This window comes from Bos mutus, chromosome 22 (genome assembly GCF_027580195.1).
Source record: "Bos mutus isolate GX-2022 chromosome 22, NWIPB_WYAK_1.1, whole genome shotgun sequence".
In the NCBI taxonomy this organism is placed as follows: domain Eukaryota; kingdom Metazoa; phylum Chordata; class Mammalia; order Artiodactyla; family Bovidae; genus Bos; species Bos mutus.
In genome coordinates this window covers 66,284,345-66,310,576 of record NC_091638.1, presented here as the reverse complement: position 1 = coordinate 66,310,576, position 26,232 = coordinate 66,284,345, and the positions used below count along the sequence as shown (strand labels likewise).

The following is a 26,232-nucleotide window of genomic DNA, read 5'->3' as shown; positions in this document are numbered from 1 at the left end:
GGTGGGGGTAAAGTCACAGTCTGGCAGGGCTGGGACAGGGCCAGAGCAGTACAAGGCAGGCAGGAGGGTCCAGCTGCATAGTGGGCTCAAAGGCTGAGAGTCCGGAGGCAAATGCGAAAGAACAGAGCCGGCGAGCAAGACAGTAAATAAATGCCAGCCTCGCGACAGGAGAAAGGCGGTCCGGAGGCCCACGGGACTACATCTCCCAGCAGCCTCAGCGCCAGACAGGGCACTTCCGGCCTCTCCGCGCTCCCTCGAGGAGGCAGGGCCAAGGGCGGGGCGGGAGCGGCGCGGGGAAGTTGGGGCGCGCCCTGTGAGGGCGCGTGTGACGTTCTTCCTGTGCGCCGCCTAGCGTCTCGGTCGTGCCGGGTCCTGAGCCTCAGAGCTGTGAAGGTGACAGCGGGCGGTCACCGGCTTGCCTTTCCCCGCCCCTCCCCGCGATGCTGGCGGCACGGCGGCTGCTCGGCGGGTCGCTCCCCGCGCGGGTGTCTGTGCGATTCAGCGGCGACACGGTGAGGCCCGACCTGGCTCGTTCCAGGGGCGCTCGCGGGCCGGGTCTCGCTGTCGCGTCTGCGCGCGCCATACCTGGGTCCGTAGTGCCTTCTGGAGAAGCCTATCATCTCCCCCGTCTGACAGGAAGGTTGCAGATGTAGGAGGGGACGGGTTCCAAACGGGAGGCTGATTCTCCCCGGCCCCCTAGCCCTCCGGCTCCTTGGCTTCCCCTTATTTAACAACTGCGCGACCTAACGGAGAATTTTGCAGGTGGCAAAGCGTCCTTGTCTCATTCCTTCCTCGCTACAACCTTGTAGCGCGTGAAGGGGTCACTGCCCCATTTTACAGATGCAGAAACAGCTTTGGAGAGGGCCGTTCATTCCTCGTCCAAAGTTCTGCTCCCTGTATTGGCCCTTAAGGGGTTGGGTGTCTGGAAGCGAGGTCCCCTTAGCCCTCAGCTGGGGTTCTCTCTATGTCTCATGGGATTCCAGAGCCATCTCTCCTCAACAGCTTTATCCCGAGCGGGTCTCCCGCCATCATCTTGTGTCCCAGCCTCAGTGAAGCATTCCTCTTCCTTCAGAAAACACGTTTTGTCTCCAGCAGAGTTTAGTCATATAAACAAGACTTTGGCCAAATTAAGTTTTGGTCCAGCAGAGCCATATAAGTAAATAAATGGACGTGACATCACGCTGGGTTCAGGGCTGTAGTCTGTTCTGTGGATCCTGTGTGGGCTTTGGCCACAGACAGACCTGTGCTTAGATTCCATCTGCTCCTTCAGGCTGTGTGCCTTTTGTAAGCTCATTTTGTTCTGAGTCTTGTTTCCTCTTCTGTGAAATGGAGGAAATCATTCCTATCTCAGGGTTAGGAGAATGAAATGAGATCTTGGATATAAAAAGCTTAGCCTAGTGCCTGCTAACAGAAAGTGCTTACTAAGTGGTAATGGTAGTTGTGACCGTACGAAGGGTTCTGAAGCTTTGGCCCCTGCCCTCCTCCCAGTCCAACCCTCCTTAACTAGGGGACCCAAAAATCTGTAGCTCCTGGCCTGGCCCCTCATAATCCCAGAGCTCTCCTGGGCATACTGACTCTCTGTGTCCCCAGACAGCGCCCAAGAAAACCTCATTTGGCTCGCTGAAGGACGAAGACCGGATCTTCACCAACCTGTATGGCCGCCATGACTGGAGGTGAGATGGTGCCCTTAGGCTGGTGGGTCCCCAGGTAGGGCCTCCTCCTCACTGCCTTCCCCACCCTGCTGCTGCTGCTGCTGCTAAGTTGCTTCAGTCCTGTCCGACTGTGCGACCCCATAGACGGCAGCCCACCAGGCTCCCCCATCCCTGGGATTCTCCAGGCAAGAACACTGGAGTGGGGTGCCATTTCCTTCTCCAATGCATGAAAGTGAAAAGTGAAAGTGAAGTCGCTCAGTCGTGTCCGACTCTTAGTGACCCCATGGAATGCAGCCTACCAGACTCCTCCATCCATGGGATTTTCCAGGCAAGAGTACTGGAGTGGGGTGCCATCGCCTTCTCCTTCTATCCAGGCTTAAAGGTGCCCAGAGTCGAGGTGACTGGTACAAGACGAAGGAGATTCTGCTGAAGGGGCCTGACTGGATCCTGGGTGAGGTCAAGACGTCGGGCTTGCGGGGCCGTGGAGGTGCTGGCTTCCCCACTGGCCTTAAATGGAGCTTCATGAATAAGCCCTCAGATGGCAGGTGTGTGTAGGCAGGCAGAAATGGGGTTGCACCTCTGGATGGCTGGGGCTTATCTGGGCCTTGGGGCTGTTTCCTTGGAAACCAAGAGTGAATGGAGTAGGAAAACCTTACCAGAGCTCCAGTAGCAGGGACTCGGTTCCATCGTCTTCCTCAGGAGTCTTGAGGGGCAGCAGAGTCTACCCAAGATTTTAACCCAGCAGACTTAATTGATCAGTTCCTGGCTCTGCCATTTAATCATATAGCTTTGGGCAGTATTTCTGAACCTCAGTATTCTGTTCTGTAAATGTGTATTGTATTGTGCAGGGATTAGAGAGATACTGTGCCTTCCAGCTTTTGGCCTGCCCTTTGGTCTGCGTGTAGAAAGTAAATGATGAATGTCAGCTCTGCCTCCTTTTGGCTCCAGAGATATGATGGAGGTTCACGGAATGCTCATCGTGACCAAAAGCAGATGTGGGCTCTTGAGAAAGCACTGGGAGAAGCATTTGGGCTGAGTAGAACCAAGACCTTGCCTGTGCTCGTAGCTGCCCCAGTGTGGACTAGGCAGTGAGCTCCCCGTCGTTGGTGGTGAGCAAGCAGAGCCCTGGGGACTTGTTGCGGGGACAGAGAAGGATTGGCTGTCAGATAAAACCTGTTTGAGGTTTCCTGGTAGACTGGGGTGGCATACGGTTGAAGGCCTGACCCTGGTGGCCCTGTGGCCCAACTGCCCTGCTGGCCCCTGCAGGCCCAAGTATCTGGTGGTGAACGCGGATGAGGGGGAGCCAGGCACGTGCAAGGACCGAGAGATCATCCGCCACGACCCCCACAAGCTGGTGGAAGGCTGCCTAGTAGGGGGCCGGGCCATGGGCGCTCGTGCCGCCTACATCTACATCCGCGGGGAGTTCTACAACGAGGCCTCCAATCTGCAGGTGGGCAGGGGGAGGGCCAGGTGCTGAGTGGGCACTCTCATACCCCAACCCAGGCAGAGTTCTTCTTAGGTTCTCACGTGGGATCTATCTGGAGTTGTGCTGGGAGGGTGGGGATCTCTCGAGCTGGCCTGTGTCCTGAGTGGGACGTGCACCCCAAAGCCTCTGTCTCGCTCTGTGTCCCAGAGCCTCAGCCTGGGAGGTCTTCCAGGGCTCCAGGGCTCCTGGGGTGGGGGTAGGCTGGAGAACTCACACGTGGGCATTTTTCTTGAAGGGTCAAGAGGTCACGTCAGTAATTCTCAGCCCAGTGACGCCTATAGTAATTGGTCTAGGGCTGAAGCCTCACTTTTCTATTAGGTTCATAACCTGGCACATGGTAGCATTATGTGTGTTTTTACATATTTAAAAATCAGCCTCCAGGGTCCTTTCCTCTACTCAGAAGCAGTACTCACTCATTGTAAAGACAGGAATCCACACACACCAAAGAAAAATCTCCCATAGACTACCTAGAGAAACTACTTGCTGAAATTTTCATTATTTCCGTAAAGTCTTTAAAAAATACATATAGTTAGAGATTTTGTTAAATGTTATCACACAAGCAGCACACACATTGTAAAAATCCCTACCCTTCTCCCAGCACGTCTTCTGCCTGTGTCCAGAGGGAGCTTTGGCCCTGGACTATGGTGATGAGCTCCCTGGGCCTGTACCCTGCCCTCCCACACGCAGTGTTCCTGGGCACGTGGGGACTGTGTCTGTACACCCTTGTCCCACAGGTAGCCATCCGAGAGGCCTACGAGGCTGGTCTGATTGGCAAGAATGCCTGCGGCTCCGGCTACGATTTCGACGTGTTTGTGGTGCGTGGGGCCGGGGCCTACATCTGCGGGGAGGAGACGGCGCTCATCGAGTCCATCGAGGGCAAACAGGGCAAGCCCCGCCTGAAGCCGCCTTTCCCTGCAGACGTGGGTACGACCTGGCGCCTGGCCTCGTCCCGGGCCTTGTCCTGTGGAACCTGGGATCTGGCTTCAGGTCGCCACTTATCATTCTTGGGGAATTTCTGAGTCCCTTCTGCACTGGGGGGCCTGACACCAAGTAGGTGGGAACAACATAGAGGCTGCACCAGTGCCCCCAGGAGTCTCATCCTGCCCCAGGCCACAGGCCACACACCCGGGTGCGCTCCTACCCCCCGGGAACTTGGGGCAGGGTGGCGGAGATGCAGCACAGCTGGAATCAGGCTCCCGGGGGACAAGAGTTAACATGGGTGGAAGCAGGGCTCTCTGCCGCAGAAGCAGATCCTGGACAGATGCCACCTCCAGGAGACCCACCCCAACTGTCCCCAACCTCCAGCAGCCACTGGTTTGTTTTCTTTTAAAAAAAAATGTGTTTTTGGCTGTGCCAGGTCTTCGTTGCTGGGCAGGTTTTTCTCTCCTTGTGGCAAACGGGGCCACTCTAGTTCTGGTACACGGGCTTCTCATCACGATGGCCTCTTGCTGCCGAGCAAAAGCTCCAGGGCGCGTGGGCTTCAGTGGTGGAGCTCCCGGGCCCTGGGGGCAGGCTCAGTAGCTGTGGCGCACAGGCCTAGTTGCCCCTCAGCACGTGGGATTGAACCCACGTCTCCTGCATTGGCAGGTGGATTCTTTGCCACCGAGCCACCAGGGATGTGACATCCACCAGGTTCTTACCCTCCCCCCCGCAGGAGTGTTTGGCTGCCCTACAACTGTGGCCAATGTGGAGACTGTGGCCGTGTCCCCTACCATCTGCCGCCGTGGGGGTGCCTGGTTTGCCAGCTTCGGCCGAGAGCGCAACTCAGGCACCAAACTGTTCAACATCTCTGGCCACGTCAACAACCCCTGCACCGTGGAGGAGGAGATGTCTGTGCCGCTGAAGGAGCTGATTGAGAAGCACGCCGGTGAGGCCTGGGGCCACCCAGCGGGGTGGGCGGGCCTCGGGGGCCTGGGCTGGGGTGGGGGCTGACAGGCATGCCGGCCCCCGCCCTGACCATCCATCCTCTCGGGGACTGGCTGGGGCCCCAGGGGGTGTCACGGGTGGCTGGGACAACCTCCTTGCTGTGATCCCTGGCGGCTCGTCCACCCCGCTGATCCCCAAGTCCGTGTGTGAGACGGTGCTGATGGACTTCGACGCGCTGATCCAGGCGCAGACGGGGCTGGGCACGGCTGCCGTGATCGTCATGGACCGCTCGGTAAGGAAGGGCTGCCCACGCTCCCACCCAGTGCCTGCCTTAGGCCAGCCTGGCTAGTAACCCAGCCCGAGCTTCTCAGAGACACCCGCCAGTTCTTGGGTCCCGATTCCTGTCACCCAAGATACAGGGAGGTGGGAGAGGCTGGGGGGCAAGGCTTCTCTATGGGGAACGGCCATGGAGCCTGGCAGCGCAGGATGCCTGGGGTGAGTGGAGGTGGCCAGAGCACTGCTGGAATCGGGCGGGTGTGCCGCCAGGGGCTGAGGCTCAGGCTCGGGCACCTCCTCACTGCCCCTTGTCTCCGCAGACGGACATTGTGAAAGCCATCGCCCGCCTCATCGAGTTCTACAAGCATGAGAGCTGTGGCCAGTGTACCCCGTGCCGCGAGGGTAGGCATGCTGGGCAGGCTGAGGGTTTCTCTGTGGCTCATGCCGGGCCTGGGTGGGGCACGCGGCACAGGTGGCGTGGGTGGGGCACGGGGCACAGGTGGCGTGGGCTCCGGACCCTGAATGCACTGCTGCAGGCGCCCAGCTTGCTGTGGCTTCTCTCAGACCCCCGACCCTTGAACTGCACCCCTTGGGTTCCATCCCCTGCACCCCGGCCCGGGGGGTCAGCAGGCCGTCTCTTGCTGCCCCGGCACAGGTGTGGACTGGATGAACAAGGTGATGGCCCGCTTTGTGAGGGGAGATGCCCGGCCGGCAGAGATCGACTCCCTGTGGGAGATCAGCAAGCAGATCGAGGGCCACACCATCTGCGCCCTGGGCGATGGGGCTGCGTGGCCCGTGCAGGTATGCTGCCCCACGAGGGGCACGGGGGGTGAGTGCCCAGGCATTGGGGGGGCAGCGGGGCTTTCACACCCTGCTTCACACAGCGCTCCCTGCATCCCCACCCCCACCCCAGGGCCTGATCCGACACTTCCGGCCGGAGCTCGAGGAGCGGATGCAGCAGTTTGCCCAGCAGCACCAGGCCAGGCAAGCAGCTTTCTGAGCCCACGGGGCTGGTGTCCGTCTGTCTGGACGGCTGGACAATAAAGCTAGCGATACCCACTCTCTCGTTGCATCTTCTCTGTGGCCTTGCTTGCCTGCATGCTGCTGCTGCAGCCCGTGACTCACAGAGGCTTGTTTCTCAGACGGTGGGGGATAGGTCAGGACAAGGTCATGTTGAGAGTTGACACCTTGACTCCTGTGTGTCAACCTGTCGCAGACTGGGCGTGCTCAGTCATGTCCGACTCTTTGGGACCCTTTGGGCTGAAGCCCGCCAGGCTCCTCTGTCCAGGGGATTCTTTCCAGGCAAGAATACTGGAGTGGGTTGCCATTTCTTTCTCCAGGGGATCTTCCTGGCCCAGGAATTGAATCCTTGTCTCCTGCATTGCAGGCGGATTCTTTATGCGCTGAGCCACTAGGGAAGCCCCTGTCATAGACCTCCCTGAGCGTTTATCCCTCAGTGCAGCAATCAAGAGTGGGGAGGGGAAAACTGGCCTGGGGTCCAGACCTGGTCCTGGCCCTGTGCAGGCCTCTGGAGGGTGGGAGCAAGGAGAGCAGCGCCCATTCTGCCCTGTGAGGCGATGGCAGGGAAAAAACGGACTGTCTGGTCTGGTTGGGAGGAGAGGTTTATTCTTGCTTCGTGATTTGACGGTGGGGTGAATTTGGAAGTGGGGAAGGAAGGAAACAACGGACCAGGGGCTGGATAGCGGGAGTGAAGCAGCCCAGCGCCTTCCAGCTCTGCAGAGAGGCTGTGGGTCAGCCTGGGGAAGGGGCACTGAGCCGGCCAGGCTGGGGGCCCCACTAGTCGCTGAGCTGGAGGGGCGCGCCGTCCAGCGGGTGCCACAGCTCCAGCCTGCGGTCACTGTGGCCCAGGCATTCGCGCCAGTGTTGCTGGCGCTCCCCGCCAGCCCGGCTGCTCAGCTGCACTCCACCTGGGTTTGGGGACAGGTCAGGAGCCAGGTGGGAGTCCCAACCCCCGACTTAGCTCCCCCTCATTCCCGCTCACCAATGAAGTCGTCAGCCGTGCCCAGGTCGTAATCCCATACAGACACCAGCAGCGTCTTCTGGGCCAGCTCCTCCCGTGGGCCTGCGTAGAAGAACTCCTGCAGGGGACGCGGTGAAAAGGAGGCGGCCTTAGTCCTTCACAGCTTCAGGGACAGACTCAGGCGAGTGGCCCAGGGTGGCTGGGGCCTGTACTGTGAGACAGGATGCCGACCCCTCCCCCAGCAGCCGGGACTGCCTTCTCTCGGGCCGGCCTACCTCATTGAACTCGGGGTTCAGGGTCTTCTTCCGAACGCTGGTCTTGTATTTCGATTTCCTCCCTGTGTTGGGATGCAGGAAACTGGGAGAGATGAGGTTGGTTTCGGTGTGGCCCCAGAGAGGTGAGCCACGGGGGCACTCTGAGGAACCCCCACTGCCCACCCGGCCACCTGCTTCACACTCACAGGCGGACGAAGGGGTCCGAGTAGCCGTTGGCGTCCATGGGGGCGAGGTGGGCGCAGCGCAGCACGCCCACCAGCAGGCCCCCGCTGAGAGCTGTAGCACAGCGACAGCAGGACACGCCCGCGCTCCTCCGAGGCCAGCTCTGCCTCCACCTCCTGCTGCAGGGGTAGGCCGGGTCAGCCCCGCGGGAGAACTCAGACTGGCCTCAAAGAAATCAGGGGCCAGTGTCCGATGTCGTGGTCCAGTTTCCCGATACTGTCACTGACTTAGTGCCCTGGAATGAGACTTCCAGGTCCACTCTACCCTCTGGGGCCTGAGAAGGGGAGGGGGCTTGTCCGGGTCTCGTGATCGGCCACTTGCGGCTCTGTTTGTCGTGGAAGGGGAGGGAACTGATGTCTCTGAGGGTCACAACGCGTAGGAGCTTCCTAGGTGGCCTTCCATTAGGGGCCTGTCTCTTCCCTCTTGGGGAAGCCTCTCGGGGAAGCCTGGAAGCAGCTCCCAGAGGGTTGTCCCTCCTCAAAGTGCACACAGGCCTCGTCAGCTGCAAGACCCTCCCCCCTCACACCCCACACCCCGGGAGTCAGATGCTGAATGCCCTTTGCCCCCCCCCCACCCACCCCCCCACCCCAGCCCCTGGTGCTTCCAGAAGGACTCAGAGGATACCATGGAAAGAATGTGGTTCTCCCACCCTAATGTGATTTGCAGAAAGCCCATCTGCCTTGCGTTCAGTTCTCAGTATGGGGTGGGGGGGTTGTGAGTGCCAGCCAGGCGCCAGGGGGCTGCTGTCAGGTGGGGGTGGGGGGTCTGGGACGGGAAGGGCTTGTAGTAGGGCTGCTTCCCCGGGAGGGCTCCCCAGCCTGGACTTGACTAACCGACAGTCGCAGGCTCCACTAGGGGGCAGGGCAGTAGCGCTTGGCCCTTAGGTCCTGGGGAAGCTGGGGCGGGGAGGGCCCTGCCCCAGCTCTGCGGGTCCCTGGGGCCCGTGGGCTATAGTGGCTCTGGCCAGGTCTCTGGTTTCATTCTGCCAATCCCTTGTGGTCACCTTCACCCCTCCTGACAAGGGCCAGTCCAGAGCGCCCAGCCCAGGAGCGTTGCCTGCACTGCCCCAGGGGCAGGCCTAGCAGCTGTGGGCCCAGCAGCCCACGCAGCCCAGAGGGAGCCTGCGACTGTCGGTTAGTCAAGTCCAGGCTAGGGAGCCCTCCCAGGAGAGCAGCCCTACTACAAGCCCTTCCCGTCCCAGGACGCCCCCAACCCCCGACAGCAGCCCCCTGGCCCCTGGCTGGCACTCACAACCCCCCCACCCCATACTGAGAACTGAACCGCCCATGAAGGCCACTGACCAACTGCCCAGCTCCAGCCTCTGTCTCAAGCTGGCCTATGCCCCTGAGACTATGAGTATTCATGGGCCCTGAGAGAGAAAAGGCCTCAGTTTCTCTGAGCTCCCCTGGGCCCAGAGCCCTGCCCAGCACCCACCTCCGGGTCCCACGTCTCACTGACCTCATACAGAGACATGCCGCGTGCTGTGTCCAGGCTCTTGGGCCTCTTGGTCTGAAACAGCAGAGAGCCCGGTCACCTGGGCCAGACGACGCCTGGGTCTCCCTCCCTGTCACCCCCACCCAGCCCCACTCACCAGCCTCCGCCTCTCCAGACACACGTCGAAGCTCCGGGCCCGGTTGGGCACCAGCTTCCTCAGGGGCACCCGCAGCTCTCCCAGGGGAGGCGCCCGCCTCCGTCGCCGCAGCCACGGGTCTTCACACACACACAGCCTGGGGGCCACCTGGGTCAGCCTGGCCAGGCCAGCCCCCCATCCCCACCCCCACCCCAGCCCCCCCTCGTGGCCCAGGCCCCGTCCTCACCGCAGGGTCTTGCGCCGGGCGTCCTGGAGAGTGAACCCATGATAGGTGAGCGTCTCCTCCCAGACAGGACCCCTCATGCCCCGAACCGTGCGTGTCCGCAGCTGGCTGGCCTGAGGGCCAAGCAGGGAGTGTCAGAGCCCTCCTCGGGCCCCGGTGCCCCACCTGGGTCCCCCCCGTCCCAGCGATGGGGGGCCCCTGCCTGAGGGGGAGGCCTTGGGGAGGAGGGGCATGGCAGACCAGGTGGGCGCTCCAGGCTGGATACCTGGCCGAGGGGAAGCTGTGGGGGCCTGCATCTCGCCCTCACCTTGCTGGCTCCGGGCAGCAGGTTGGCTTTGACGAAGGTATCCATGGAGCCAGAGGCTGGTGGCTTGAGGCCCTGGGAAGGGAGAGTGGCTGTGGGAGAGGCCCGGGGCGCAGGCCCGAGCCCCGGGGACGCCGCCCGCCCCCTCCTCACCTTGGCACGGTGAGCTGTGCAGTGCAGGGTGCTGTTGTCCGTGTCAAAAAGGAGCGTGAACTCGAGGGTGCCGAGGGCGGCTAGGGGCAGGTGGCAGGCAGGTCAGCGTCTGCGTCAACCCCCGCCGGGCACCACGCCTCATGGTCCTCCCTGGTCTGAAGCCTGGCCGGCCTGCCTGCCCTAGACCCCCTTCCTGGATGGGCGGAGCCCAGAGTGTCCCTCCCCCAACCCGCCCCCACTCACTGCTGTCGTCTGAGTCTCCCTCTGGCTCTGGGTCCAGCTGGGGCTGGGGTGCAGAGTGGACCGGGGTCACTGGAGGGCGTGGGTCTGGGGGATGCAAGGCGGGCTCAGCGGTGGGGTAGAAGTGCGGGAAGTAGTGGGAGATGAGGCGGATGGGCCGGATGGGGCCCGGGCTCACGTCGATAGCCATGTGCTCCTGCATGCTCACCCGCCCCCGGCCCGCCATGGGGGCGCAGGCATGGGCAGGGACTCAGAGGAGCCCCCGAGGACCGCAGATGAGGGGGCGGCACTGACCCACCCAGACAGGGCCAACGGGCATCACTGAGGGCGTCGTGGAGGGTCCTAGGAGGCAGTCGGGACCTGAGGACAGAGCACAGTGTCAAGGCTGGTGGGGTGGGGGCCTCCAGCCTAGGGGGGGGGCACCCCGTGTGCCAGCGGCTAGGCCGGCGGGGCCACTTACTGCTCTGAGAGCCCCTGCACCTGCCTGGGTGGCTGCTGGGCGCTGACTGAGGTGACCCGTGAGAGCCAGCGGGTGGCCGTGGGGGAGGCAGAAGGGGCGGGACTCGGGGCCCCCCCAGAGCCCAGGAGCCCGCAGCTCCCTGCCCTCCACCCCAAGGGTCCCTTCCCCCGACAGTTCGCACTCTGTTGGAGAGTTATTTTCACCACCATCATGTGGCTCTGCTCCCAGGGGAGGAGGCTGGAGGGCCAGAGGTGACACAAGAGGTGTGAGGGCAACAGGAGGCAGGGTGGGGGGAAAGGGGGGGTGAGAGAGGGGGCTGAGGGGGGGGAAGGAGGGGTGAGAGAGGGGGCTGGGGGAGGCGGGGGGAAGGAGGGGTGAGAGAGGGGGCTGGGGGAGCGAGGGTGGGGGGAAAGGAGGGGTGAGAGGGGGCTGGGGGAGCGAGGGTGGGGGGAAAGGCGGGGTGAGAGAGGGGGCTGGGGGGAGGCAGGGTGGGGGGAAAGGGGTGAGAGAGAGGGCTGGGGGAGGCAGGGTGGGGGGAAAGGGGTGAGAGAGAGGGCTGGGGGGGGAGTCATGCGGGGAGGGGGAGGGGCGGGGAGTGGGGAGGCGAGATGGGAGTGCTCCATGGAGACAGGAGGGGTAAGGCAACCTGGTCCCCTTGCCACTCAAGCCTTTAAAACATCAACCCATCACTTCGGCTCCTCTCCCCCTTCTCCCAGCTTGGAATAAAATCCTAACCCACCACTGAGGCTTCGCCCCTCGCTACGGCCCCCTGAACGGTGGGCCCCTTTGCCCCCACGTTTCCTTGAACACGCCAAGCTTTGCACAGTGTTGCTTCTTCTGATTGTTGTTCTGTAGCTCAGTCGTGTTTGACTCTTTGCGACCCCATGGACTGCAGCATACCAGGCTTCCCTGTCCTTCACTATCTCTGGAGATTGTTCCAATTCAGGTCCGTTGAGTCAATGACCCTCCTTCTAAGAGGGATAGACTAAGGATAGTTACACAAGCAGTTGCAGAGGTCCCAGTAGGGGACTAGAGACAGAGGGAACCCAGGGAACTCTGGGGGACTGCTGCAAGTTAGTGAGCACGCAAGAAAGCTATCAGAACATCATGGGACGAAGCAGGCTTGCTTAACTATAAAGCCATAAATGGAAGCATGAGATATGCCTCAGGTCATTAAGTGAAAGAAAAAAATTATTCTGCTGGTTTAAGTAAGCACTGAGACAGTCCTAGTTTGACCTTCTAGGGTCAGATACTCTCCTGTCCGATGTGAAGGAGGAGCTAGTGATGAAAAGTGAAAGTTGCTCAGTCGTATCCAACTTTTTGGGACCCCATGGACTATACAGTCCATGGAATTTTCCATGACAGAATACTGGAGTGGGTAGCATATCCCCCCTCCAGTGGATCTTCCCAACCCAAGAATCGAACTGGGGTCTCCTGCATTGCAGGTGGATTCTTTACCAACTGAGCTATCAGGGAAGACCACCTAGTGAGGAAAGCCTGAGGTCTACTCGAAGAATGAGAAGGCAGTCTTTCCCCTCTCCCCAACTTTCCTTCGATTATAAAAATGTAACCCACTTAATCCTTGGGGCAGTCTCCTCTCTCACAAGCGTTCTATATTAATAAATCTACTTCTTGCCTAGCACTTTGTCTCTCACTGAATTCCTTCTGTGCTGAAACACGAGACCCTGAGCCTCAGTACGTTGAGACACCAGGTAAGTGACTCCAATTATAAGACTGTGGGCTCAAGTCCTAATCTGGGTTGCACTTTTGCCCCAACTTCCCTCCCTTGCCCTTTGACCTGCCCTGCTCCTGTTTATCTATGGTCTCAAGGTCACTCTCTGCAGGGGAATGTGGCTGCCTTTTGCCTGCTCACCTTCCCTTTCTCTTTCCAGGGGTCCTTTGGGGGGCCACCCCTTCCCTACTCTCATTCTAGGAGGTTCACCCTGTTCCCCAGGCCTGTGCCCCAGACCCGGCTGATCAATGAATTCCAAGTCCAGCAGCCAAGTGACAGGCTCAGGGAAGGTCTTGTGGACCAAAGTCAGCCAAGAAAGTGTAACTCTGGGATAGACTGGCCCAGAAAGAGAAGCTGTTTTCTGTTGATGGGATGCTGACGCTGGTACTGTTCTGTCCTACAGCTGTCGTCTTCTCCTCGCCTCTCAGCTCTGGGGAGTGGAGAATACTCCCGAGGGTGAGGCTGATACAGTGGAAAGCAAGGAAAGAAGAGCACCTGGAGCTCCTGGATCCAGCTATACCTGAAGCTAGTCTGTCTGTGGAGTTTGCAATCACTATTCCTCCAGATGGTGACTGCAGCCATGAAATTAAAAGACGTTTACTCCTTGGGAGATAAGTTATGACCAACTTAGCATACTGAAAAGCAGAAACATTACTTTGCCAACAAAGGTCTGTCTAGTCAAAGCTATGGTTTTTCCAGTAGTCATGTATGAATGTGAGAGTTGAACTATAAAGAAAGCTGAGCGCCAAAGAATTGATGGTTTTGAACTGTGGTGTTGGAGAAGACTCTTGAGAGTCCCTTGGACTGCAAGGAGATCCAACCAGTCCATCCTAAAGGAAATCAGTCCTGAATATTCGTTGGAAGGACTGATGCTGAAGCTGAAACTCCAATACTTTGGCCACCTGATGGGAACAGCCAACTCATTGGAATAGGCCCTGATGTGGGAAAGACTGAAGGCGGGAGGAGAAGGGGACAACAGAGGATGAGATGGTTGGAGGACATCACTGATTCAACGAACATGAGTTTAAGTAAACTCCGGGAGTTGGTGATGGCCAGGGAGGTCTGGCGTGCTGCAGTCCCTGGGGTCGCAAAGAGTCCAACACGACTGACTGAATTGAACTGAAGTCCTCCTTTGGCAAACTCAGCCACTGAGTGGCGTTTTCTATCTCTTGTTCTACCTGATACTGCCCAGTCCACCATCTCCAGGTCAGACTGCCCACCTCTTCAACTCACAGAGATTTACAAGATGGATATGTAATTCCATTACACATCTGTGAGTAATTAATGTGTAATCACATGATTATCTATGTGGCCTGGTCTAAGGTTGCCCCGAGACTGAGCACCCCTAGAGGGCAGGATAGCATCTGGCTGCTGCACAGATGTGGCCCCAGCACAGCTCCTGGCACAGGGAGAGCCTGGCACGTCACAGGTTTGCAGTAACATGCAGGGCTCCTCTCTGGATGGCTGCTGCCCGGCACAGCATCAGCCAGGCTCGGAAGACAGTTCTGCGGTGGCTGTAGTGGCTAGGAGTTTGGGCTCTGGTGCCAGACAGGGCCTGGTTCAAATCCCAAACTGGGGTGACCTTGGGCAAGGTGTCTGCCCTCCCTGATCCCGTCTCACTACCCAGGGACAGCGTGGTCTCACCTCACAGGGCCATGGCGAGGGTGAAATGAGAGAAAAGATGCCAGACACACAGTATGTGCGATAGCAGGTGACAGCGTGATTATCCCAAAGTGCCCCAGCCAGCAGGCCAGCTGTCCCATGGACTCTGCCCAAGGTCAGGGCTCCAGTGCAGAAGATGCAGTTGCCACGGTGTTGGGAAAGGCTTTATTCAGTCCTGGAGAGGAGCCGGCCTGGCCGGGCAGAGGCAGGGCCCGCTCGGGGCCAGGCCTTCAGCCCCGGGGCAGCTCCGGGCCAGCCAGGCGGGGCTGGTAGACGCCAGGGGCCAGCAGCTTCAGGGTGAACTCAGTGATGACGGCTGTGAGCCCCCAGACCCGGTGTGGCCCGTGCAGGAATACGGGCAGCGTGTACTGGAAGTGGCCACCACGGCAGAAGTGGGTGTAACCTTGGTTCTGCTCCTGCAGCAGATGGGCCAGGGGCAGGGCAAACACTTCATCCACCTGTGGGCAGGGGGCAGTGAGAGGGCAGACAGAGCGCTGGCCACTGCAGCCTCCCCCATCAGGACAACCCACCCTCCCCCTTCCTCCAGATGCCCCCACTCACCTCCTCGGGGTTGGGCCTAAGGCTCTGGGGATCCACCGGGCCCACGCCAGCCAGCACTGGCACCACTGTGGCCTTTTCCTGTGGTGGGAGGGGAGCAGGCTGTCAGGGCAGGGCTGGGCTGGGCTTGGCGGGGCTTTGGGCCAGGGGAGCCTGAGGGGAGGCCTCTGGGGCCTATAGCTGTGCAGGCTGGGTCCACCCGGCCCTGCTCATGGACTTGCTCCAGCCATGCTGACTGGCTCAGGCCTCCTCAACACACTAGACCCACTCGGGCCTCTGGGCCGTTGCTCTCCCTTACTTTTACCACCCTCAGATCTCCCCTGCCTAGCCTTCAACACCCTCCCCAACCTCTGTCCACCAAGCTGAGTGGAGCTGGTTCACCTGGAGCCACCTCCATCCCAGGACTGAGCCTCAGGATCCCCTGTGAAAGGGGAATCAAATACCCCTGGCCCCGTCCCGATGGGTGTGGGAGGTTGGAACACAACGGCTGGGCAGGTTGTCTGGGACCCCACCGCCCTCGGTGACTACCACAGTCCCCACAGCCACCCTCCTGGTCCCTGAGCGCCCTGCTCCTAGCCCGGGGCAAGCAGAGAGGCCGAGCCGGGTGAGGGCCTGAAGGGCTTACCCGGTCGTGCACTGGCCGCAGGACTCCCCACACCTGCTCCTCGGGCACAGCCATGCCCAGCTCCTCCTGCGTCTCCCTCAGGGCCGTGTGCACCACGTCCCGGTCAGCGGGGTCACACTTGCCGCCTGGGAAACTGAACAGGTAGAGGGAGCCTGCTTCTTGGGCCACTGGGGCCATGAAGGGCTGGGGGTGGCCGCTGCGGCAGGGACTCGCTTTAAAAAAAAACGTCCCTGCCCCTAGTTTGCAGAGAGGGCTGGGTAAGCCCCACGGCCTCTGCAGGCTCGGTTTACCTCCCTGAACAACAGGAGTAAGGGGGAGAAGCCCCGGGGCTTAGACACGCTAACTGGGCTTATCGTGGGTCGCCCCAGAGGTGCTGACAGCGACCCTAGGGTGTTCCCCGTTTCCGCCGGGGGAGGGGGGTCGCGGCCTGTGCGGGAAGCCAGATAGCCCCGCCCCGCGCTCCCCCTTGGCTCCCGGAGGGGAATCCTCCTGCAGTCGCAGGCAAGAGGCGAAGTTCTGCCTTTTCAGTGTGTGTGCTTGGTCGCTCAGTCGTGTCCGGCTCTTTGTGACCCCGTGGACTGCAGCCCGTCAGGCTCCTCTGTGCATGGGGATTCTCTAGGCAAGAAGACTGGAGTGGGTTGCCATGCCCTCCTCCAGAAGGATCTTCCCCACCCTGGAATCGAACCCCAGGTCTCCTGCATTGCAGGCGGATTCTTTACCGTCTGAGCCACCAGGGAAGCCCAAGAATACTGGAGTGGGTAGCCTGTCCCTTCTTCAGGGGATCTTCCCGACCCAGGAATCGAACCGAGGTCTCCTGCATTGCAGGCGGAGTCTTTATCAGCTGAGCTACCGTATGTCCCGCGCCCGCGCTTCGAGCGATCCGCGCGGCGGCGCCGGGGCAGGAGTACCTGCGGCGCCAGGTTCCGGGCGGAGGGATGTGAATAGTTGACTGCCTCCACAGCCGGCTGGCTGACGGGCTCTACTTAGACCCATTCTGCAGAGGCGGAAACCAAGGCTCGGGGAGGCTAAGTGCCTTGCCCACGACCCGGCGGTCTCCGGGGTTTAGCGGCGCCCTCCTAGAAGGGAGAGGAGGTCCCGGCAGGTGTACCTGACGTCACCCTTGTGCCTCCCGGCCAGGCGGCTGGACCGCAGCGTGTAGAGTAGCGCCGGGACCCCGCGCACCGAGCACAGCGGCACAAGGACCGCGGCCGCCGCAGGCCGCGCGCGCAGCCGAGCCGTGGCTCCCGCCAGCAACCGCCGGCAGCGCTGTTCGCCCTCCGCCGACAGGCAGTCGGGCAGCATGTCCGGTCCAGCGCGGCGGGGACACCGAGGGCACCGGGCGGCGCGAGGGAAGAAGTTCGGGCGAGCACACTCAGGGCGGTCTCTCGGGAACTTGGCCGGCGGGCCGTGGGAGGAGTCTGACCGCCTTGGTGGGGAGAGGTAACGGCACAGGCCACGCCTACGAGGGCGGGGCCCGACCAAGGGGCGGACTCAGGCAGGGGAGGGGCCCCTCTGAGAATTGTGGGGCGGGGCGGGAAGGGGCGGGGCTCGATAGCCTGGGCTTCCGGCAGGGGCAGGCTTGGGCTTCCGGTAGGAGAGGGCCTGGGGCGGGGCGAGCCTGGCCTGGGGCGGGGCGGGAAGGGGCGTGACTCGATAGTCTGGGCTTCCGGTAGGGGCGAGCCTGGGCTTCCGGTAGGGGCGGGTCTGGGGCAGGTAGGGGCGGGGCTGGGGCGGGGCTGGCCCGACGGGTCTGGAGAGTGTCCCCTGCCTAGTGCAACTAGACTCGTGTCTGGCCGGCGCCCGGGGTAGGCCTTACTGACCGCGGGGTTTGGGAGTTGGGGTGTCTGATTGTTGAGGCCCCGCATTTCTCTGCGCCCGCAAGTGCTGCAGGATGTTTGGAGTCGGCGTTTAGCGGGTAGAGATGCCTCCCCACCCTCCGGGCCCTATCTCCTGGCTCCGCTGGGTGGCATGAGCTGAGCCCTCTCGCTCCAGGGGACCCACTCCAGCCCCAGACCTTTCCCCTGCTTTTCCCACCTCCAGGAGCTGGCCTCTTCTCCTCTCCCGTCTCCTCCACAACTTCTACTCTTACAGGTGCTGGTCATTTTCTCTAGAAGCTCTCCTGCCTGGAATTTTGATTGAATTCTCAAACTCATCGCGCCACCCCCACCTTGACCCCTGTGGTCACTGCCAGTGGCGTGCTGCACCCCTCTGCCAGACTGTGGCAACCCCCCCTCCCCCCGCCAAGGACCAGACACCCTGGTTTTGCACACAGCACTTAAACGTGAAATGGCAGGTGTCCCATGCTTTGCTTCGACTTTGAGCAGTGCCTCCCTGAGCTGCAGATTTGGTCCTCATCTGGGCGGCGAGGCAGAGGACAGGATTACAACCTCCCTCACAGCCCTGCCACTCAGGTTGTGTTGCCAGCTTTACCATGACTCTGCTCCCTGGGATGCCAACAGCACGGAGCAGAGCTTTGTGATGTCTGCAGCCCAGACTCTGAGGTGTGGGCTTTCCTGAGGCCCTCCACCCTGACCTCCGAGGACAGAAGTGCTCTGACCACCCATTCCGTATGGTTTAATGTTGGAGGGAAGAGAAAGGTAAAGCAGGGTTTGGAGGAGTCGCCCCCAGGGCAGAGGGGGCAGCTTGGAGATAGGGGGTCCAGTTCCAAGCCTGGCACCACCTCAGCCTGGTAACTCTGGGCAGGTCGCTTTCCTCTCTGGGCTTCCACCTGCCCTGCTCTCCTGGTCAAGGGAGGTGTGGGGGGTCTCTGCAGAAGTAAGGCTGAAGAGAGTGGGCCCCAGGGTGAGAGGACTCTGTCCACAGGGCCCCCACCGTCACTGTGGGTCCTGGCCGGGCCCCAGGCACATTGCAGTGGGGGCGAGGAGCCCCAGCCCCGCTGGGAGGGGCAGGCCTCCCTGATCCCTGTCGGCCTGGATATTGGGGAGGGGGTATGGTGTTGGTCGGGCCCTTGGTTGGACAGGGCTTGAGGCTCCAGGGTACAGGCCCTGGTAGGTGAGGGGTGGGTAGGTGGCTGGGGCCAGCAGTGCCTCAGGGCGGGCCAGCAGCTGATGGTGGAGCCTGGCGGGGATCCTGGAGGTGAAGGCTTTGTTGGGGTCTAAGGGGGGAGGGCGTGGTCTGAGTGGACCCCAGGCCTCCCCTCACGCCTTCAGCCCACTGGTCTAAGAGCCTGCTGCTCTCCTTTCTCAAGTTGCCCAGCGCTTAGCCTCTGTGCTTGCTCTTGCCTCTGCCTGGAATTTCTTCCCCTCCTCCTCCCTCCTTCTCGGTCCTCCAAGGCCCAGCTCAGGAACCGCCTCCTCCAGGAAGTCTACCAGACCTCCACCCTCACCCCCTACCACCCCTGCTCTCCACAACTAGTCCCTACTCAACTGTTCTCCCTGCCCTGGGTCCAAAATTGTCTCAGACATTTCTGCTTCCCCTCTCTGTCCACACAGATGCCTGGTGAGCTTGCTGAGCAGTCTACAGCTCCTTCCTCAGGGCCCTGTGGCCCTGTCCCCTCCCTTCCTTACCACTCAGCGGGCTCCAGTCCCACAGTGTCTGTGGGCCTGGGGGCTGACCTTTCTCCCGCTCAGTGGAGCCTTTCAGCAGGCGGGGGCTGAGGCTGCTGCGACTCCGGGTCGGGACGCTGAGCAGGGGCCGTGGAGATATAGGCCTGGAGGTGGGGCAAGCAGGAATGGGGGCAGGGGTCATGGTGGGGAGCCCGTGGAGATGTAGGCCTGGAGGTGGGGCAAGCAGGAATGGGGGCAGAGGTCATGGTGGGGAGCCCAGGGCAAGGCTCATGGTCTGAGTCAGGCAGTGGGACCCCAGGACAAGCCAGTGGCTGTGAGCCTGAAGGAAGGGTCAGGAGCTGAGACCTTAATAGATGCCTAGGGATAGAAATGGGGTGAGAGGATGGGGCCAGACGGTACCAGGAGTCTGGGTCACTCTCCCGAAAGCCCTTGGCAAAAGGATTGCTGGCAATTTTCAGCTGGGTGATCTGCAGAGGAGAGAGTGTAGTTAGAGGTCAGCCTTGAGTTGGGGAGAGGCTGTGGGGCCCCAGGCTAGCCACCCTCTCCTCCCTGGATCCCCGCAATCTGGAGGCCCTGGGCCTCTCAGTCCAGGAACCACAGAGACAGTGGGCGTGAAGGCAGGGGAATGACTGTGGGCTGATGCCCATGGAGTCCCAGAAGGAGAGATGAGCAGGGCTCTGTGCGCCTGTCGGGCCTAAGAACCTGGTACTTCAGTTTCTCCCATGTGATGGACTAGGGGAGTCAGGTCGGGAACTGTGGCCTGACGCACCCGGTGGTTCTGATACGCCGTCACGGCCGTGAACTGGGTCTCCGTGAAGATGAAGGACTTGAAGTTCTCCTGGGCGTAGCGCTCGCTGTCTTTGCGCGGGTCCACGAAGACCACGTGGAAACGCGGCTGGTAGCGGTGCATGGAGTTGAGGATGATCTGTGGGGCGGGCAGGCGGCGGCAGCCAGCCTTCACTGAGGCTGACGCCCTTCCTCCAGGGCCCCCCACCCCCGCCCCGTCTCATAACTGCTGGTGCCGCGTGTGAGGTTGCGAGTCTGCGGTTCTGAGTCAAAGGCCCCTTTGTGTCTGAGCTTTCAGGAGGCTTGGCCTCTCTCACTCCCACATCCCAGCCATCACAGGATGGTTTGGGATCTGACCACCTCTCCTACCCCGTGGCCTCCACGCCGCCCAGCCACCACTATCTTCCTCCTGGATTTCTGCAGCCACCTCCCAGCTGCGCTCCCTGCCTCTACTTGGTTCCTCTGCCTATTTTCCACATAGCGGCCCTCACGAGCTGCAGCTCAGAACCACCCCCCCCATCCGTGTCTCCCACCCCACACAGAGTAAAGATCTGAATCCTCTCCACAGCCAGCTGGTCCTGCAGATCAGCGCAGGCCCCCCCTAGTATCTCTTCCCCTCCCGCTGCCGCTTCTCGCTCCACTCCAGCCACACGGAGCCTCCTTGCAGGTCCTCTGACTCCCCAGTATCCTCCTGCCTCAGGGCCTTTGCACTCGCTGGCTCCTCTGCCTGCCATAGCTCCCTCTTCTATATACACAGGCTCCCTCCTCCACTCCATCAGACTTCTCTTCAAATAGCCTCAGTTGCCACCTCTGTCTGAGACCCCTTCCCTGTTTCCTTTTTCTCCTGACATCAGCCTGATCTTTACCTTGGACAAAGTGTCAACGATGCTATGTTCGTGCGTTTGTGGTGGGCCTGGGCAGTTCCCTCTGCTGTCCGACCCCCTGGCCAGGTGGAATTGGGCATCAAAGCCCCAGCCGGTTCTCGCCCCAGGCTTCATCACACTCAGGCCCCAGTGTCCCCTGTCCTGGCCCAACCCCTCCCCACGGTGGCCCGGGCCTCACGTGGCCGTTTTCATCCAGCAGGTTGTTGGTCAGCTTGAGCTTGTCAAAGGACACAATCTGACGCATCCACTGCGCGCCCTTGGCCGGTGAGTCGGGGTGGAAGTGCACGCGGCCGGGCGTGGCCGGGTCCGCCTTTCCCGCCACCAGCCAGGCAGAGCTGTGGAAGGCATACCTGGGGACGGAGCGAGGTGGCGAGGGCGCCCTGACTGCATCCCAGGGCGCCTACCTCGTCTCTCTGCTGCCCCCACCTGGAGCCAAGACTGACGGGGGTCAACATGTCCCCTACTGCCCACGTGCTGGCCCATATGCACAAGAGGAACCAGAGGCTCCAGAAGGGTGTCCGGTCTGGGGTCCCCGCAGTCACGCCTGCTGCCCCGGGCTAGCCCCCTCCATCCCTGCCTGGCAGGGATAGACCCCTGACATGGCTCCGACTGGCCCCTATTCACCCAGGGAGCGGGTGGGCTTCTGCTTCCCCGTCTCAGTGCCTGAAGTCTAAGCTGCAAGCCCCAGACCTGTATCTCTTGTCGTCCAAAGGCACGAAATCCATGAGCAGGGCGTAGTCAGCCAGCGAGTCCATGCCCAGTATCTTCACCTGGAAGGTGGGGAACATCCTCCTGCGGGAGGGGGTGCTCAGCAGCCCCGGCATGGTTCCAGCCTGTCCCCCTCCCACCACCCCCTCACGCCCCCGTGCTCATACCTGCCCGCCTTGGTGACGATCATCTCTGTGCCCAGCTGGTTGAACTCTTCCCACAGAGCCTTCATCTCCAGCTGAACCGTCACACTGGACACACGTGGGTTCTTGGGGCCCTGCTCAGTGGGCTCAGCCACCGCTGGGGCCCCTGTGGAACCGGTGGAAGGGCCTGATGGTAACATGGAGTCTGGCTGGGGCTCCCAGCTGGAGCTGGTCGTGGGCAGTGTGTAGGTCTCTGAGGGGGCAAATACCCCAAGGCTAGCAGAGAGGAAGGCTGGGGAGAGAGGACAGGATGTGGGCCTTTGGCCTCTGTTCTCCTCACCCCCCGCCACTCCACCTGGCCAGCCTTCATCTTTCAGGCTGCACTAAGATGCCTCTTCTTCCAGGAAGCCCTCCCTGATTGCCAGGCCTGTGTTCCCATAGTATCCCTAACTCAGCATCACTTCATGAGGTAAATGTTCACTTAAAGCTCCTGGAGGCCAGAGACAGGACCTGTCTGGCTTCCCAGGGAATCTTTGTGCCATCAGGAGGCCGTGTGGCCTTGAGCAAATTATTTCACCTCCTGGAACCTCAGTTTCCACATCTGTCCCAAGGAGTTCTTAAATCTGTCTTATTGAGCTGACGTGAGGATTCATGAAGACACACACAGGGCCTGACACGCAGTAGGCCCTTCAGAAAGGACCTTGTTATGGATGATGGTACAGGTGGGGTTGTGGGGGGGTGGGGGTGGGGGAGTCTTTCTCAGTTCTGTGCAGACCTGGCTTCCTCGTGCTGCTTAGGGAATACTGAGCTGAAGGAGATCCCCAAATTACTGTGAATGACTCTTACCTATCTCTGACCCTGAAGTTGTGTTAATCACTCAGTCATGTCTGACTCTTTGTGACCCCATGAACTGTTGCCCACCAGGCTCTTCTGTCCATGGGATTCTCCAAGCCAGTTTTAACATCTTTCCTCTCTGGCCTCCTCACTTTTTTCTTAAGAGCCCCTCTTTTGGGCTTCCCTGGTGGCCTAGTAGTTAAGAATCCAACTGCCAATGCAGAGGATACGGGTTTGATCCCTGGTCCGGGAAAATCTCACGTGGCACAGAACAACTAAGCCTGTGTGTCGTAACTACTGAAGCCCACGGACCCTAGAGGCCGTGTTCTGCCTCAAGAGAAGCCACCATGATGAGAAGCCCAAGCACCACCACAAAGAATGACCCCTGCATGCAGCAACGAAGACCCAGAGCAGCCAAAAATAAATCTTAAAAAGATAAAAGAGCCCATTTTTGGTCTGCAGTCCTGGCACATGGCTTGTGCAAAAGTTTGCCATGGCTCCATCCTTCTTATTAAAAAAAATTTCTTTTAACTACAATGAGATACTTTATACCTACGAGGATGGCTATTACCAAAAACCAAAGCAAGTAACAAAAACAATAACCAAAAGAGTGTTACACGTGTTGGTGAAGATGTAGAGAAATTGGAACCTTTGTGCATTGCTGGTGGAATGTTAGACGGTGTAGCCCCTGTGGAAGACCACTGATGGTTCCTCAAAATATGAAAGATAGAATTACTACGAAAAGTGGAAGTGTCAGTCAGTCACGTCTGACTCCTTGAGTCTCCTGCATTGTGGGCAGATTCTTACCACTGTGCCACTTGGGAAGCCCATGTCTGACTCTTTGTGACCCTGTGGACTACAGCCTGCCAGCTTCCTCTATCCATGGAATTCTCCAGGCAAGAATACTGGAATGCCCAAAAGAACCAAGAGCAAGTAGCTGAACAGATACGGGTTCATTGGTATTCAGAGCAGCATTGTTCGCAACAGCTAAAATGTGGATGCAAACCTAGTGTCTGTCCACTGATGGATGAATGGATAAGAACGTGTGTATCCAGACAAGGAAATATTATTCAGTCTTTGAAAGGAAGGGTATTATGATGCAGACCATGACATGGATGACCCTTGAGGATGTTATGCTAAGTAAAACAAGCCAGTCACAAAGGACAAAGACTGTATGATTCCATTCATAAGAGGTGCCTCAGAGCTGAAATTCATAAACAGAAAGTGGATGGCGGTTGCCAGGGGCAGGGAGAGGGAATGAATTAATGTTCAATGGGGACAGTGTTTCAGCTTTGCAAGATGCAGAAAGTTCTGGAGATAGATGGTGGTGATGGTTGCACACCAATATGAATGTGCTTAATGCCACTGAACACTTAAAAATACTTAAAATGATAGTTTTGATGTTATGTTTGAAAAATCACTTTTTTCTTAAGAGCCCCTCTTTTGGGCTTCCCTGGTGGCCTAGTAGTTAAGAATCCAACTGCCAATGCAGAGGATACGGGTTTGATCCCTGGTCCGGGAAAATCTCACGTGGCACAGAACAACTAAGCCTGTGTGTCGTAACTACTGAAGCCCACGGACCCTAGAGGCCGTGTTCTGCCTCAAGAGAAGCCACCATGATGAGAAGCCCAAGCACCACCACAAAGAATGACCCCTGCATGCAGCAACGAAGACCCAGAGCAGCCAAAAATAAATCTTAAAAGATAAAAGAGCCCATTTTTGGTCTGCAGTCCTGGCACATGGCTTGTGCAAAAGTTTGCCATGGCTCCATCCTTCTTATTAAAAAAAATTTCTTTTAACTACAATGAGATACTTTATACCTACGAGGATGGCTATTACCAAAAACCAAAGCAAGTAACAAAAACAATAACCAAAAGAGTGTTACACGTGTTGGTGAAGATGTAGAGAAATTGGAACCTTTGTGCATTGCTGGTGGAATGTTAGACGGTGTAGCCCCTGTGGAAGACCACTGATGGTTCCTCAAAATATGAAAGATAGAATTACTACGAAAAGTGGAAGTGTTAGTCACGTCTGACTCCTTGAGTCTCCTGCATTGGCGGGCAGATTCCTTACCACTGTGCCACTTGGGAAGCCCATGTCTGACTCTTTGTGACCCTGTGGACTACAGCCTGCCAGCTTCCTCTATCCATGGAATTCTCCAGGCAAGAATACTGGAATGCCCAAAAGAACCAAGAGCAAGTAGCTGAACAGATACGGGTTCATTGGTATTCAGAGCAGCATTGTTCGCAACAGCTAAAATGTGGATGCAAACCTAGTGTCTGTCCACTGATGGATGAATGGATAAGAACGTGTGTATCCAGACAAGGAAATATTATTCAGTCTTTGAAAGGAAGGGTATTATGATGCAGACCATGACATGGATGACCCTTGAGGATGTTATGCTAAGTAAAACAAGCCAGTCACAAAAGGACAAAGACTGTATGATTCCATTCATAAGAGGTGCCTCGTAGCGAAATTCATAAACAGAAAGTGGATGGCGGTTGCCAGGGGCAGGGAGAGGGAATGAATTAATGTTCAATGGGGACAGTGTTTCAGCTTTGCAAGATGCAGAAAGTTCTGGAGATAGATGGTGGTGATGGTTGCACACCAATATGAATGTGCTTAATGCCACTGAACACTTAAAAATACTTAAAATGATAGTTTTGATGTTATGTTTGAAAAAGTGAAAAAGAAACTGTTAGTCGCTAGTCATGTCTGACTCTTTGAGACCCCATGGACTGTTGTCTGCCACGTTCCTCTGTCCATGAAATCTCCAGGCAAGAATACTGGATTGGGTTGCCATGCCCTTCTCCAGGGGATCTTCCCGACTCAAGGATCAGACCTGGGTGTCCTGCATTACAGGCGGATTCTTTACTGTCTGAGCCATCAGGGAAGACCCATGTTATGTATATTTTAACACAAAATTTTAAAACTAGAAAAGACATCCTGAAAAGCAGACTGTTCATTTCTAGCAGCCCCACATGGGTTGAGAACCTAGTAAAACTGTGTGATCCCCTGGGCAGAGGTAGAATTATGGTGCTGGATGGATGGATGGATGGACAGATCCATGGATGGAGGGAGTTTCCTGGGATGATCACAGTTTCCTGTGATGAGTTGACAGGCGGGCAGCACCTGGCCAGAGCCAGTGCATTGCAGGTACCAGGTGAGAGTGTGGGGTCCAAGGTCAGTGGCCCCATCCTCAGCAGCCCTGAGAGCCACGTGTGAGAAGTGGCACCTCACTAAAGTCCCTGGAAGCTCTGCAGTCTGGGGATGGGTGGGTCTTACTGAAAGGGGACGGGCCATATCAGGTCTAAATCCCCCAGAGATGAAGGGTGGATGGGCCCGATGTCCCCCATCACCTGGACCAGGCCATCAGGTGGGCAGTTGCCCATCACTTAGCTGTCCTGCTGGGGCAGGTACATTATCCAGATAACCAACGCCAGCCCCAGCGTCTTTGGTGATGTGTCCCAGGGGAAAGAGGCTCATGGTTTTGCTGGGCCTGGGGGCTTCGCAGGCTGGTTACTGGCTCCCCAGTCTTCTGAGCCTATACCCTGCCCCTCCTGGTTCACATGCTGCCCTGTGCTGCCCTCAGTAACTCTGGGGGAGGGGCCTGTCCTCTGCCCACTTCCTCTGAAAGCCAACACCTCTTGATTGCCAATTTCCACCGACATGGAGTCAGATTTGGAGGGGAAGTTGCGGCTCCTTGTCCACCTTGATACACAAGGGGTGAGGCCCATAGAAAGGAGGGGCCAGGCCCAAGGTCCCCCATGCCTGATAAGGCTTTCACCTCCCAGAAATGGCTCTATCCTGCTGCCTATCAGCACTCCCACATTGGCACTTGGATGGCTGCATGGGGCCCGCCTTGGTGGGGCCTGAGGCCTCAGCCTGGGCTGCCTCTGCCCCATCCTCTTGCCCAGGCCCTGGGTACAGTAGGGTTTCCCTGGTCCCCTAAGCTTAGACCCAGCCCCACCCCACCCACCCCGGAGCTTGAACCCACTTGTGGGACTGCCTTGGCCGCCTGCCCCTTACCTGCCATGGGATAGC

General features: G+C 59.0%; 4 protein-coding genes across 4 annotated transcripts; 1 reads left to right on the top strand and 3 right to left on the bottom strand.

Moving 5' to 3' along the window:
- Positions 1-334: 334 nt before the first annotated feature.
- NDUFV1 (NADH:ubiquinone oxidoreductase core subunit V1) lies at positions 335-6,342 on the top strand. Its single transcript, XM_070359107.1, has 10 exons — positions 335-512; positions 1,591-1,673; positions 2,027-2,197; positions 2,919-3,102; positions 3,873-4,062; positions 4,793-5,005; positions 5,130-5,296; positions 5,601-5,682; positions 5,936-6,081; positions 6,194-6,342. Exons 1-10 carry the CDS (start codon positions 441-443, stop codon positions 6,278-6,280), a joined length of 1,395 nt encoding a protein of 464 aa, XP_070215208.1. The 5' UTR covers positions 335-440; the 3' UTR covers positions 6,281-6,342.
- Positions 6,343-7,068: 726 nt separating this feature from the next.
- LOC102272776 (double C2-like domain-containing protein gamma) lies at positions 7,069-10,993 on the bottom strand. Its single transcript, XM_070359108.1, is given in 11 exon segments — positions 7,069-7,208; positions 7,283-7,379; positions 7,537-7,618; positions 7,722-7,805; positions 7,807-7,877; positions 9,217-9,267; positions 9,350-9,485; positions 9,576-9,685; positions 9,880-9,951; positions 10,030-10,109; positions 10,273-10,993. Coding segments are annotated over 11 exon segments (1,137 nt in total). The 5' UTR covers positions 10,496-10,993; the 3' UTR covers positions 7,069-7,077.
- A 3,276-nt stretch (positions 10,994-14,269) lies between these two features.
- On the bottom strand, positions 14,270-16,732 carry NUDT8 (nudix hydrolase 8). The gene is made up of 4 exons (XM_005903569.2): positions 16,415-16,732; positions 15,307-15,439; positions 14,685-14,762; positions 14,270-14,581 (listed from the first exon to the last, which is right to left on the bottom strand). The coding sequence occupies exons 1-4, from the start codon at positions 16,606-16,608 to the stop codon at positions 14,354-14,356; spliced, it is 633 nt and encodes a 210-aa protein (XP_005903631.2). The 5' UTR covers positions 16,609-16,732; the 3' UTR covers positions 14,270-14,353.
- Positions 16,733-17,904: 1,172 nt separating this feature from the next.
- Positions 17,905-25,580, bottom strand: TBX10 (T-box transcription factor 10). The gene is made up of 8 exons (XM_070358984.1): positions 25,474-25,580; positions 21,379-21,732; positions 21,194-21,295; positions 20,682-20,853; positions 19,603-19,758; positions 19,233-19,300; positions 18,882-18,976; positions 17,905-18,421 (listed from the first exon to the last, which is right to left on the bottom strand). The coding sequence occupies exons 1-8, from the start codon at positions 25,578-25,580 to the stop codon at positions 18,141-18,143; spliced, it is 1,335 nt and encodes a 444-aa protein (XP_070215085.1). The 3' UTR covers positions 17,905-18,140.
- Between the last annotated feature and the right edge of the window lie 652 nt (positions 25,581-26,232).